Source organism: Chanodichthys erythropterus, chromosome 17 (genome assembly GCF_024489055.1).
Source record: "Chanodichthys erythropterus isolate Z2021 chromosome 17, ASM2448905v1, whole genome shotgun sequence".
Taxonomy (NCBI): domain Eukaryota; kingdom Metazoa; phylum Chordata; class Actinopteri; order Cypriniformes; family Xenocyprididae; genus Chanodichthys; species Chanodichthys erythropterus.
The window spans coordinates 12295346-12310849 of NC_090237.1; the positions used below are offsets into that span (position 1 = coordinate 12295346).

The window sequence follows — 15504 nt, forward strand, 5'->3', positions numbered from 1 at the left end:
TTCCTTAGTATACCATTGTCAGAGTTCTGAGCAATGGACACAATTATATTTTATAAATCAAAGCTATACAGTAGGAATAACACATTGACTTCGGATGAAAGGAGCATTCCTTTGAACAGAAGGACAGAAAGCAGGGACTTCTGTGCCTGGTCTTAATATTATGCTCCTTTTTCTTCACACAAGACCAAAGATTTCAGCTTCATTCAGTTGCAGAGCGCAGGAACTGGCTGTGACCTAGTTCACTCAGCATTAAGCATATTCCCTTCTCTACAAAAACATTCAAAATCCTGTAGAACAACAAAGACATTTTTAATAATAGCAGCTACAACAAAACTCAAATTGATTTGCAACGCATCTGTATGTGCATGAATAACTAATGCAGTTTGTAGACACATTTTGGGTGATTTTACAATATTAATGTAACCCTATAAAGGACGAACAGCAGGTTCACAACCAGAGTTGCCAAGTCCACTTATTATATGCGACTTTGGGCTTGTTTTTTCAAGAACATAGTTGCCTATTTGGGCTTGTTAGTAGTAGGCACTTGTAGGACAAAACGTATGACAGCTTTATCGTTATGTCTGTCTACCAATCTGTTTGAATGAATGCTCTCTCCCTTTTCCCACTGAAATTGTGCTGTTATTTGTGTCAGAGTTGCTTGTTTTAAGACTATTTATTCTGAAGTGGATTCAGCATCTTTACAAGCTGCTTTTGTAGTAAAAGTTAGAAATTACTTAAATTTAAGATTGCTTTAATTGCCCACATGAATGTCATGCATGAGAGAGAGTTTAGCTGTTGTTCTGTGCATCCGTTAATTGAAGGCACACAGGTTGGTTCCGTCTGCAAACCCCACCCCCCAAAACCAGGGGTCGCTTATTTTGGGCTTGCTTTTACAGACAGGGTCGTTTAATTTCAGCTTGTTTTTTCAGACCAGTTTACTTATTTCTATAGTGAAACCTGGCAACACTGCTCAACTGCATTTTAACATTTCTCAAGATAAAGGAGGCAAAGAAAGACAAAATACAAAAAATTCTCTAGTGACATTTGTCAAAGTTGTGTAGAAATACCCAAGACAAAACGTAGAGGACAGCAAGAGACGATGCAGAGGCAAGAACTGCAATTTCACATTTCAGCGACTTGAGCGGTTGTTTAAGAGATATTTATGGGGCAGTTCTGATTCCAAACAGCATCAGCTGACCTGTAAGAACCACTCCATTCAAAGTCCCATCTGACTCAACTGCCCTCTAAATGTCTAAAAGAACGCATAAATCACAGTTTGAGGTGACATGTTATTAACGAAGGTAACTATAGTCATGTTTCTTTTGCAGTTCTTTCCTCTTGTGCTCTCTAAAATTTGGACCCTAAGGTGGTATGAAGTCACTGGTTCTTCCGTTCTGTCCTTCTTTCTGTATTCTTACCACAGTTATTAGATGCAGAGCTGAACAGGACTTGGGAATGAAATTCTTTATTACTATGACCACAAATAAAAACAGAAGCTGACACTCATTAAAAAATGGCATGAAAAATAGTTTAAGTACAGCAAGGGTGTACTTTATGCTAACAAGAATTTCATTCCTAAGGCAAGTCTTGGAACGAAAAGTTAACCTTGGCTAAAATAATAAAAATCAGAAGTCTTAATCTTGGGTGCAGTCAATCAGGTGATCTATTCCATACATTAAAAAATACACATTCCTCTACAGACTTGAAGTAGGAAGCCAAGAGTAATATCAACACCCTGAGATATCTTTGGTCTTATTCTTTCTCTGGAAGCGTGTGTCCGAGGGATCAAATCCCCTCTCTCGGGCCCCAAATATGGCCCAGCTAGGGGTTTTGGCCATGTAGTCCATTGCAGAGAAGCTCTTGGTGCCCCCGCTCTCCTCGTATTCTTGAATGAGCTCCTGGAAGCGCTCATAGTCAATCCACGTCCACCATTCCCCGTCGACTTTGAACTGCAGACACAGGAAAGAAAAGAGGTAAGAAAGAGGACATAGAGTACTGTGATGAGCAACACACAAACAGATACACAGGTGAAGATTGGACTGAGTCTCCCTGCTCACTCGTGTTCACTTTGACTAATGATTCATGATGTGTGTTTTCAGAGCATACACATTGCCAACTGCGCAAATAATTGCTACCAAACACCAAGATAGGAGTGAATCAGAGGAAGAGGGCAAAGGAAGTAGGTTTCGGACCATGACTATTTCAGTTGAAAGATTTTTGTAGTTCTATACCAAATGACAGTTCTTGAAGTCCTCGCACTCTTTAGCACACTTCAGAATCACGAGATATCAAATGGGACAACCTACAATCTTCAGGACAGTGCTGCATTGTCCTTATCAAGAGTGCCATTTTAGGTGCGGTCTGTGACTGGTGAAGTAGTTTCATTGAGTTGAAATGCAAGACATGGTCTTGGGCCAGTCCTTCAGCACAAACATTCTGTTTCAATCAATCTCGCCCCAATCTTGACTTAGGTTGGACAAGCTTTGGTTCTATATGAGAGTGTAGGCACAGCTTACTTCTGCTTGTTTTCCAACCCTACACATTTAATCAATTTCCATCAGTGCCTCTGAACCATTCTCCAACACACAGGCATAAAGAGTCCTAGTGGGGAGCTGCACTGATTACATTTCACACTGCACTGATGAGATGCTTTACTGTGATCCATGCTCAGCATGGTGATGCAATCAGCTATAGGCACCAGACTCCTGTTCCTCCCATCTCTCGACATGCCCTTGCTTTCTAAGACCTCATTGCCACAAAATCGATTTAGGTGTAGTATATTTTGCTCTGAGGACATTGCAGAGGTTCCTGATTGGTTTGCTAGAGGCTAGGGTTGAGGTAAAAGCATTTAGGAGAAAAAGACAAGTCTTGAAAGTGAGTATAACTCTTTCAAGGGAAACATGCTTTCTAGTTGAGACTTGAGGAACCAGATCAGTCGAACAAGAAAAGACACGGAATAAGCAGTCTTGGCTGTTGCAAAGTATTTTCTGCTTGCCTCACTGCACATATCCAGAGAGAGAAACTGTCCTTTCGACTGCAGAAAAGGAAGATGTCCAACAGCTAACAAAGCTGTCAAGAGTGGATCAGACCAGAGCAGGCTCTCTTGATGACAACCGTTGTCAAAGTTGCTGGAAGCTACCTGCTGCCTCATCCTGGTTACATGCACCACAACTGAGAAGCAAGCATACCTTTCCACTACTGAAAATTTCAAGGCCACCACCTCCTCTTACCACAGTGCCAAGTATGAGATTAATTGTCCTTGTGTCATATCTCTGTTTAGCTGCTTTCCTGAAGCTTCCTAGAGACAGCCTCAAATGCTATCTCAGTCTACAGTCAGTCTGTAAAGCCTTAAGCTGTGTTCATCCTCTGGGGAACCTTCTTCCTCAGCTGCATGTTTTCATTACAGAGTAATTTGCTGAGGTGAATCACTCCATAGCTTCCTTCACAAATACTCAGCAGTCAGAAGATGAAGGCTCCCATGGGATCCAACTCCGGAAAAGGCCACAGATATATCCAGACCACTTTTAAGATGTCTTCCCCTCATTGTCATTCTTACACACATGTGGTTCGGCTTAGTGTTCTTCTATATTACTCACATTAGGACACTACTGTTAGTAACTGCTAACTAAAAATAGCATTGCTACAAGGTTGTTTACACTTTGCAAGCTGACTGGGCAATAATTTAAATCACCGAAACACAAATCATTTTAAATGTGTATTTAGGCACCACAACAATTTAATGTGCAGTATAATGGCCCGATTACACCAAGAACGTTAACTATATTTGAGTCCACACCATCGAACGATAACGGTCTGTTTATTCTAAGCTTGTGAGCTGCGGTTTCAAAGTGTATTGTATTTTTTTTTTTTTTTTTTTTTTTTTGCATTTACACTACTTCAACCAGCAGATATCCTCAGCATGCTATGTTTCGAGTGAATCTAGCTAGTGTAATAGATCTAATCTAATGCTGCCTTCATGTGCTATCAGAAATTTGATAATTCCCATTTCTAAACGTCATGATTACGAGCATATCGCATTTAAGTTTCGAAATGGAAGGGCATTCATGTGCAATTTTTACCTAGAAAACTCATATTTATGATAATTCCGAGAGCACGTGAAGGCAGCATAACAGTGAATTTAGCAGACAGTCAATATAGTGGAATAAAAACAACACTCAGTCATTTTCACCGCAACTTCAAAGGAAGCAAGACAATGTTGCCGAAACTAGCACTGGATATGCTGGAACAAATAACTGTTACACTGTTTGCTATCCTGATATAATGATCTCCTCATTAATACTCACCATTTATTCCGAGGGTAAGGCCGATTGTTTTCCATATACCCATTTTCTTTAAAGTATCCTCGAATAAGGGGTTTGACTTCTGTCAAACAGTGGTGGATTTTGTGGGATTAACTCCGCGATTAACTTCTTAACGCAATGACGTCTGCCATTTTCAATGCGTGGGCCTTTAAATTAGAATGTATTCTGATTGGCTGTCTGTGTTATCGTTCAACAGCTGAAAAAAAAAAAAAAAAAAAAAATTCTGAACGTGATCCCAATTATGTTGTTCCTCTATATATCATTATAGTTATAGCTGTGGTGTGGACACTGCTATTCTTTAATATTTAAAATGATTTTTAGAACTACATCTTTATTGTTATAGTTTTCGTCCTTGGTGTGAACGGGTCTTTGTAATGGATATTCAGCTTGAGATGAGCTAAAAATATGATAAACAACAGCTGATAACCCATATAACTAATATAGGAATTAATAATATGATGTAGCCCAAACTGATATCCCATAGAGTAGTAAACGATAAATTATGAACTTCTAGTTTGGCAAGCTATAGTTTCAAAGTAGCTTCCTCAACACCGTCCAAGATGAAAATAGGCAGGAATACTGAACTTTAGATGCCATATAAGAGAGTGGCAAAGTGGCAGCCCTTTTATTTTCTGAGAGCAACATTACCCACATCTGCCACACCAACAGATGGCCACATCATTGAGAGAGTGCACTTTAAGGTTCCATTCATTTATAAAATTGCTTCTGTGCAGCTAACAGGCAGCACTAAGCATATGAAGCCATAATGCAAATGGGGTTTTGGGATGCCACATCACCCAACACAGATTGCAGCCCCTCTTTCATTCCCTAAACACTATAAACATCCCCCAAAATTGATGGTCTGTTCTGTTTGGTGTGCTGTGGGGTTTCTACAGTCTGGTGTAGTTACTGTGAGAACACTGGGATTCTAAAGTTTAAATGGCTAATCTTGTTTATGATTTAATGAATGTTCATAAGGCCAGCTAAGGCTTTTGAAAAATGCAATAAGCTTCAAGGCTACATCTCTTATTAGTGGTGCCTGTCAAGGTAAGCAGCTCTCTTACTATTGCACAAACTCAGGGCTGAAAGTACAGCATCCCCCGGTTTCACAGACAAGTCTTAAGCCTAGTCTTAGAAAAAAATGCATGTTTGAGCCATTTTAACTGAAAGGAACTTGCACGGACATCTCTTAAAATAATGCCTAATCCTGTCTTAATCTAAGCCCTGTTTGTGAAACCAAGTCCGTAAGTACTAATCTTAACTTAAATAACTTGCCCTGCACAGTTGTGTTATGGGCATGAATGATATACGGTTCTGCTTGCTGAGGAGAGATGTGCTATTACTTTTACTATTACTAAAGGGCAAAGACTTACACTGAAAGAGGGATTTGAACCATATCTACTGTCCTGAATATCACACAACTCTTTTGATCCGGGCCATTAAGTAACCACACAAAAATCACCCAAAACACCTTAGAAATGACCTACAGTAGCAGCATCTGTGTAGTGTGTTAGAGTGTTTTGCATGGGCCACCCACATTTAAGAAAATCAAGTTACCTGCAAAACACCTGATGGATTTAAATCCTTGTTTAACCCAGCGTTACATGCTTTTGATTTCCTTCCCATAGAAAGTTGAGCTCAAGGGAATTAGTTCAGAACATGGAGAGAGAGGACGGGCTTTATGAGGACAACTTTATGAGAATATAAGCTGTCACCTCCACACAGGGAAGAGCTGTAAATTCATTCAGAGGGTCTTACCTCATCAATAACAACGCGGATAAAGGGTGAATGTTTGCAACCCTGGAAAAAAAAAGGAAAAAAAAAAAAAAAAACGAATGCGGCAGCTAAACAAAGTCAATGCAATGAAATACTGCATGGCCTTCCAAGGTCTAATGTGAAAAATGGCTTCTTATTACAGGAACAATGGTCCTTTTTAGCACCCTTGTGAGTCATGGCCAAGCCGAAAAGAGGGTGAGAGAGAGTCCCTGTGTGGTCTGTGGTAACGTGGTGAGGAATGAATTTTCACATCAAATTCAATGCCTTTTCATTCAGATGTCTGTCAGAGGCAATGCAAAGAGAGCTCTTTAAAATGCATAAGGCAGGGACAAAAACCTTCCAGAGGAAGGCAAAGCAGCTCAGTGCTGGGGACTGGCTTTATCACGGCATCATTTGAATTTCAGAAGCAGAACAGTGTAATAGCTAAAGATGGCAAAAAAGTGATAAGAATTTGGAAAAAATGGACGTTTGCTTTTAAAGTTTTCATATTACACCCTAACATTAAAGCATTAGTTCACTTTCAAACGAAAATTACCCCAAGCTTTACTCACCCTCAAGCAATCATAGGCGTTTATGACTTTCTTCTTTCTGATGAACACAATCGGAGATAATAAATATAAATATATATATAATATCTATATATATATATATATAAATATATAGAAATATATATATATATATATATATCTATATATATCTATATATATCTATATCTATATATATCTATATCTATCTATATCTATATATATCTATATCTATATCTATATCTATATATATCTATATCTATATATCTATATATCTATATATATATATATCTATATCTATATATATATATCTATATCTATATATATATATCTATATATATATATATATATATATATATATATATATATATATATATATATATATATATATATATATATATATATATATATATATATATATAATAAATATTCTGACGCATCTGAGCTTTATAATGGCAGTGAGCGGGATCAATGAGTATGAGCTGAAGAAAGTGCCTCCATCCACATCAATCCATCATAAACGTGCTCCACATGGCTCCGGGGGGTTAATAAAGGCCTCCAAAAGCAAAGCAATGCATTTGTGTAAAAAAAAAAAAAAAAAAAAATCCATATTTAACAAGTTATGAAGTAAAATATCTAGCTTCTGCCAGACCACCTTCAGTTTTCTACTTACGAAGAAAGTGTAAAACTCACAGTTCAAAAAGTTTATGCTACGTCCTATGCCTTCCCTATTCAACTTACGGAAACAGCTTAACTGACGCGACGCCAGTTCCGTTTTTTTCGCACTTTGAATATGGAAGGTGGTCTGGTGGAAGCTAGATATTTTACTCTATAACTTGTTAAATATGGATTTTTTTATTACATTTTTTTTTTTTACACAAATGCATCGCTTTGCTTCAGAAGGCCTTTATTAACTCCCGGAGCCGTGTGGAGTATGTTTATGATGGAGGGATGTGGATGGAGGCACTTTATTCAGCTCATACTCGTTGATACTGCTCACTGCCATTATAAAGCTCGGAGGTGTCTGTATATTAATATATCTCAGATTGTGTTCATCAGAAAGTCATATACAGCTAGGATGGCTTAAGAGAGAGTAAAGCTTGGGCTAATTTTCATTTGAAAGTGAACTAATCCTTTAAGTAGGATGAACAGAACTGTAAAATTTATTGGAGCATATTTATGGGAGCATCTTCCCCAATGAATCATGCACATTCTACCCATAATATAATTGGCTCATAATGCCATGAGGAGGCTGAAGTGCTGTCCCGTACGGCCATAATCTTCATCCAACAAATCACACGCCTAAGAAAACAAAGTCCTTCATTAGTCTTTTGTTGCTGTTATCACTGTATTGGGGCATTACCCTCATAAGTCTCGCATCCAGCCTTCTCGGCTGCCCACCAACAAACACCTTTGCCTTCTTTTCAAACAGCTGATCACAAGGCAGTGGAGGAACGAGCACCTTCTCATGCCTGTGTGGACACGTACACTGACTATGGCTCTCCACTACTGCAGCTCATTTATAGCTATCATGGTGCATCATGAGACAGGAAGTGAATGGAGGGGTTTTAAAGGATGTAAACAGGTGAACAAATATAATTACAGTCCCTTGCACATAAAAGAGCTCTCCGTGCCTGGGATGAGTAAGGAAGCTGAATGAACTAATGGGATTATTTGGAAATCAAGATAGCAAATGAGGAAGATGTCCAACAAAAGGAAGTAAACAGAATGGAAATGGAAAAACAAGAGAAGTCTGTTGCAGTATTTATGGAAGCTTGTTTCTGCCATGGAATAAAAAATACAAAAGGTAATTAGGAGTTTTTCATCTCACAATCCTTACTTTTTTTCTCAGAATTGCAAGACAGAGTCTCAATTATGTGTTATAAAGTCAGAATTACAAGACTTTTCTCAGAATTTCAAGTTTATCTCTCACATGCAATTGTGAGAAAAAGCCATTTAGAAAAAAGCCAGAATTGTTCAATACATTTTGGGTGTTTCAAAGCACAATATGGAGTTAACTGGGTAAAATACGAAGCAAAAGATGCTTTTCAAATCCAAATTAAAATACAGAAATACCAGTGTAAATGACTTGTTCCCACTTATTATTAAAAAGTAACACACCCATATTTGATGAAGTTTGCGTATATGTGTGAAGATTCTTTTATTTGTGAATAAAGTGAAAGGGTTGAATTTCGATCTGTTTATTATCCAAAGTGATAGTGTTTCTTCAGAAGTCAAGTTGTATGGATTAAATCCTTGTTTAACCCTGATTTACATGCTTTAATTTACTTCCTATAGTCATTTTTTAGAGTGTAAAGGTTTGGACCCCATTGACTTTCATTATTTGGACAAAAGCAGCTAAAACATTTTTCACAATATCATCTTTGTTCCACAGAAAGAAAAAAAGTCATACACATTAGGATGATATGAGGGTGAGTAAATGATGAGAGAATTTTCATTTTTGGGTGAACTATCCCTTTAAACCAAACTTAGATGGTTTGCCAGTCTTAGATGGTTTAAGCTGGTCTCCCAGTCAGGCTAAATTAAGTCACCTTTATTTATATAGTGCTTTTTACAATGCAGATTGTGTCAAAGCAGCTTTACAGTGATAACTGGTATATAATTTGGCTGCACAGCAGCTCTTAAAGAATAGTGTCAATGCAGGCAGATCAAAGCACTGTTGAATAAATGTCAAGAATACTGTTGAATATCAAATGTCAAGTCAAATGTCAAGTGTCCCCAACTAAGCAAGCCAAAGGCGACAGGTGACATCAGGTGGCAAAAACCTTGGGAGAAATCAGGCTAAGCAAGTCTTCAGTTGACCAGATGGCTTTTCCCAGCTTGGCTGGCTCACAAGTGGCCAAAACCCCTCTAAAACCAGCAAACATCTGAAAAGACTGGTTTAAGATGTTTTTTAAACAGGAAAAACAGAAGGCTTTGTGCCCTTAGTAAGGGAAACCATCCACTGTGTGTGTGAAGTTTATAACAGAAATATTCACCACAGAATCACATGCATACATTTATGGTACTTGATTTCAGAATACAAATAGCAAATCATAAAAGGATATTGAAGCACCATATAACACTTGCACATAAATATGTTTTTTGTTTGTGAGAGAAGAGTGCTGGTAAGGGCTCACTGCCCACGCAAACCATTAGAGAAGCTGTCACAAGAAACAAATGTAAAACAAGAGCGGCTGCAAGAATGACTAGCGCTGTGTCAGGAGACAGCATAAAAACACAGGAAGGAAGGTTTAACCCTTCACCTGAATGGCAGTTTAATGCAAGTGCCCATATCAACACTTTCTTTTCAATGACATTTACAGAAATGGAAGCAGCATCTTTATTTGTTACACCTTTAAGTGGTCGGAAAGAGAAATTACAGTACAAACATGACGAAACTCTGCAGGAGAAGAACAGCAGCTTTGTGCCAAGCGTGCCTGTGAAGGGTTACCTTGTGGTGTGCAAGTAACAGACAATTGGAGTGCTCGTGTTCGCAGGCAATTTCATAATCTGGGAGCAGGTTGGCCAGCTGCTGCACGAAATAGATGACCTCCTCGTGCCAGGGTACGTTGGCCATGGTCAGGCTACTGGCTGAGCTCTCGCCACAGTACGTCACTCCCTGGACGAAGGGTAAAAAGACAAGAGGGATGAAGATATTAAATGGCATGCAAAAGTTAGAAAAAATTGCATGATAAAAAGTATCAACATAAAATAGATTCAATTCTACCAGCTGCACTTTCTCGCCCTTATCTCTTCAACACACAAACCCGCCTCCCCTCACTCACTAGTTTCCTTTGCTCCGAATGAATATTGTTGGTGACAAGGCTTGAATTTTGGCATGGGATTGTGCGTATTGCGCAAAATTGTACTCATTCCCGCAGATTTTGTGCTTGCACTCAAAGTGCACGCAGATAAAGCTGCCTCTCAGTGGAAAAATTGAGTTCTTTTTCGATGCATAATGTGCTTAAACAGTCAAATAAACAAAATAATATCAAAATGGTGGTCTTGGTGAGTATTCACATAAACAGTCAGTTATGTTTTAACCCTTTCGCAAATAAGTTTAAAGGTGCCATCGAAGTGAAAATTGAACTCACCTCGGCATAGTTGAATAACAAGAGTTCAGTACATGGAAATGACATACAGTGAGTCTCAAACTCCATTGTTTCCTCCTCCTTATATAACTCTCATTTGTTTAAAAGACCTCCGAAGAACAGGTGAATCTCAACATAACACCGACTGTTACGTAACAGTCGGGATCATTAATATATACGCCCCCAATATTTGCATATGCCAGCCCATGATTGAGGCATTAGACAAGGGTAGCCAGTATTAACGTCTGGATCTGTGCAGAGCTGAATCATCAGACTAGGTAAGCAAGCAAGAACAACAGCGAAAAATGGCAGATGGAGCGATAATAACCGACATGATCCATGAAATCATGATATTTTTAGTGATATTTGTAAATTGTCTTTCTAAATGTTTCGTTAGCATGTTGCTAATGTACTGTTTAATGTGGTTAAAGTTACCATAGTTTCTTACTGTATTCACGGAGACAAGAGCTGTCGCTATTTTCATTATTAAACACTTGCAGTCTGTATAATTAATAAACACAACTTCATTCTATATAAATCTCTCCAACAGTGTAGCATTAGCCGTTAGCCACGGAGCATAGCCTCAAACTCATTCAGAATCAAAAATTTAAACATCCAAATAAATACCATACTTACGCGATTAGACATGCTGCATGACAAACACTTTGTAAAGATCCATTTTGAGGGTTATATTAGCTGTGTGAACTTTGTTTATGCAGTGATAGAGTCGAGAGCTCTGGAAGGGGCGGAGAACGCGAGCAATTAAAGGGGCCGCAGCCTGAATCGGCGCATTTCTAATTATGCCTCAAAATAGGCAGTTAAAATGTATTAAAAAAAATCTATGGGGTAATTTGAGCTGCAACTTCACAGACACATTCAGGGGACACCTTAGACTCATATTACATCTTGTAAAAAAAAATGTTCGATGGCACCTTTAAATCCCCCAAGCGTGAGTTTTTTTAAAGCAACCGTTATTTAGAATGTATCACTTTGTTTCCATGGTGACGCATCATTGCTCGTTACGTGACACACCACAGCGATGTATGACTAATGATCTGCTTTTATTTAATTTTTCCTTTTTTATTCAAAATATTCACAAATTTGTTAACTATAGCATGAAATCTGATATTCAGATTGCCATATTTGTAAAAGTGGATGTGTTTTGCTGTTTGAACACCTTTATAACAATCACGTTAGATGAGCTATGCGCTCACACAGAGAATCGGATCTGTTGGATTTACAACACGTGAATTCATCCACTTCTCCGGAAAAAAAACATGAAAGTAAGTGAGTCGGTGAACTAGGGAAGAATAGAGTAAGCTTTAAAGTCACTTTCACAATGTGTATCTGATATGAATAAAACATGTCGTCTAATTATAATGGAAAGGGTTGTTATTTCCACTTCTATAGACATCGTTGGGTATTTTACGAACTCTAAATATATTGTTTTGTTAGTAGTCATGTGTATTTAATTGTCTGAAACCTAAAATAAATATTATTCGGTTGAAAACACTGCATATATGTAATATATGAAAAGCGATGCGCGTGTCCGTTTCTGGTTTAGCGCCAGCCAAAGCGCGCACGCACATTTGAATTTGACAGTTGATCACGTGATGCGCTGAACGTTTTAATCACACCGGTGTGATTGTACGCATCAAAGGGATGAGTGAAGCTAAACGGTTGAGAAAGAAAATACATTTGTCTGTGTGTCAGGTCTTAAAGTGACAGCAGAGTGTCAAATTATGAGATAATATTAAAGATATCTATATGCCAGTTTTTCCCATGGTATTGATGTCAAAATTGTGTCCAGTGTAAATGCTGAGTGACATTATTTTAATTTTAATATATTTAGACAAAACAGTATATTTAAATGTTAGCCATTCATCCGTTTTCAGCCATAACGTGAAAATATTCTACACTTTTTTTTTTGTGTATTGATGATGCAGATGTTTAATAAAATCAATAAATTGTTCAAAGTCATAAGCTACAGTAATTTTACCATAATCAAATGAGTTTTAGGTTCTCCACTTTGGGTTACATGTAAGACCACTCAGCCGTGGTAAAATCACTGTAACGCACTGCCTCTTGTACTTTTCACAAACATGCTTTTTCAAATACAGCCGATATTGGCCTGACTCGCTTTTAGATTTAACTGTGCCTCTTTCAAAAAAGGGACACAAAAAACACTCTGAATCATATCAGCGCACACACAGCCCAAAGACACAGTGGCGCGTGGAGGCTGATTTGGTTTTTCTAAGGATGATGGAGACTGAGACGACCAGATCATCTCATTCAACACCCACACACACACACACACACACACACACACACACACACACACGAGAGGACAGCATTTACGTCACACCTCATAGATGTTGCTGTAATCAGGACAAACAGGCTATGAAGGCTGCATGTACCACATGCTGGGAATGAAAATTCAGTTTACATTCATACTACGATTTCTGTCATTTTGAACTCTGATGTCTGACTGGATACTGAAACAAATTGGTGTCAAGTCAGGTCACGTACTCTTTTTGAACCTTCACACACTATGAAAAGTGGTCATTAATAAGCCTTTGCAACCAAACAAGTGACGACACACCACTGGATGCAAATGAACTCATTTGTAGCATGGCCACCATCAGTTCATGGGTCTGCTTGTGTGTAGGAGTAGCTGTGCTGTTGAAAAGACATTACTCATTCTGTGATCGAGTGAAAACCCATTCTGTGAGGCTTTATCTTATTTCGGTCTTCATCACTAGAAGCTGTTAGCACTCTATTACGCTGCACAATCGATAGATGAACATCTCCAATGCATTGAGACTGAGAGAATCGAAAAAGAAAGAGACATCATATGAAAGATATCAGATACATCATAACTGTAAACAATGCATCAATGGCTTAAATGGTACACAAACAAAACAAAATAATGGAAGTTAAAAGTATATTATTTCTAAATAATGTGAATACTGAGTGCAATAATACATTAAACAATAATCACAAGAGGCATTATGTAAGCAAATTATTCATACAGAATTTCTCACAGCTTTCTTTTACCTGAAGCTAATGGCTTATAATTATGTACATAAGTATAATTATAAAGATATTCATAATGAAAGATTATGCACAATACTGTTTTTTCATATTTGATACAGATTTTTCAAGTGCAATTGTCAAATAATTAATATTCAGAACTGAACTTTAATCAGTTCTCTATAATTTGAAATTAGATTAATTAAAATTGTTGTTAATATTATATTTCTTTTCTAGTATACATATGCAAAGTTGATTTGCAATCTGTTTTTTACATTTTGTCTTGTGTCTAATTAAGCTACACATTAAAAATAAAAATCATTTTTAATATTTAAAGTTTAATAATTAATCAGGCTGATCATCGGTTTCTCTCTCTTCACAATGCCATCTTTTCACAAATAACTGCAGACTTATAATACACTATAATACTCACATAATCATGGCTCACATTTAAAGAGTAAAATGCAATAACAAATCAAATTGGTTGTTTTCCATGTGTATTAATGCACTATATCTCTTTACAGGTATGACTATGAGCAGATAAGTATTCTAATGCATTATGGCTCTATTAGCATCCCAGTGCAATTCATTCCTCTCTGAGGACAGAGAAAACAGAGGAAATGAAAGGACAGGTTTCTTGCTTTCCTCATCCCTGCCTTCTGGGCTGTGGCTGATGTCCAAAGCTGATATTCGGGGTCTGGTACAGAATTAATGAGCCCAGTTCTTATCTGGCCGCTCTGTAGCCATAGAGAATAATGGTTACCTACAGAAATGCCTTGATAAATCAATGAGGCGAGGAAAATGAGGGCATTTCTTCAGCCCATCTATGCCAACTAACAATGCTACAGATTTCCTGTCACGAACTAACAATCTGACTCTATCAGTGTATAAACATTTGGTTGACTTATTAAAGTTGAACTGATAAAGGCGCTATGAAAAATAATTTAACTGCACGTGGGTTTAGAGGTAGATGAATAATACTCTTAAGAGTGTCGTCCAATAATTTAGTGTCCTCAAATGTCCAACCTTTTGAATAACTAAGGTGGAGATCATTTGGGAGCCCAGTGCAGACTGTCCATCTTTGTGTCAGGACTAACACCTCTAAGATGCTCTAACTGTGCAGGAATAATGGTTTGATCAATAACTGCCTAAAGAGGATGATTCCTCAGCACCGGAGGAAGGAACAGGACAGACTCTGCGTTACACATGGAGGCCATCAACTACAAATCCAAACTGTATCATTACATTTTATTAGGGATGCAATGCACAATATATATCGGTACCATTTCAGACATTTTTTTTTTTAGGGATGTCCAGATCCGATCATGTGATTGGAAATCGGGCCCGATCACGTGGTTTCAGATTCGATCGGAATCGGACGTTACCTCCCGATCAGGACTCGGATATATATGTATTAGGGGTGCAACGGTTCACGGTAAAAAAATAAATAAATAAATAAATAAAAAAATATCGAACAGTACCGTATAGTTTGTTTAAAATAGCAACGTGGAAAACAGACAGATAGAGTTCAGATAATGTATGTTTCAGTGGATGGATGCGCAAAACGTTACAACAACGATAATCAAAAAGCGTGGACAAAACAGTCACTCTTTGTAAACCGTTCTCATGTCCAGTCATTACCCGGGTGTTGATACAGGCGAGACCTGAACAGCACACGTTGCTATCTGTGTTTAAGCTAACTCAGCCTGGCTGATTTAAACCTTCAAGAACAAGACGCGAACAAGAACTCGCACG

General features: G+C 37.9%; 1 protein-coding gene across 1 annotated transcript in view; it reads right to left on the reverse strand.

The window, feature by feature from the left end:
- Positions 1-266: 266 nt before the first annotated feature.
- tyw1 (tRNA-yW synthesizing protein 1 homolog (S. cerevisiae)) overlaps positions 267-15504 on the reverse strand; it is a 76272-nt gene continuing 61034 nt past the window's right edge. The window contains exons 15-16 of the mRNA XM_067365876.1: positions 10077-10244; positions 267-1949 (exon numbers count right to left, since the gene is read on the reverse strand). Coding sequence (XP_067221977.1) covers positions 1728-1949; positions 10077-10244 — 390 coding nt within the window. The 3' untranslated portion in view covers positions 267-1727. The remainder of the gene's footprint in view (positions 1950-10076; positions 10245-15504) is intronic.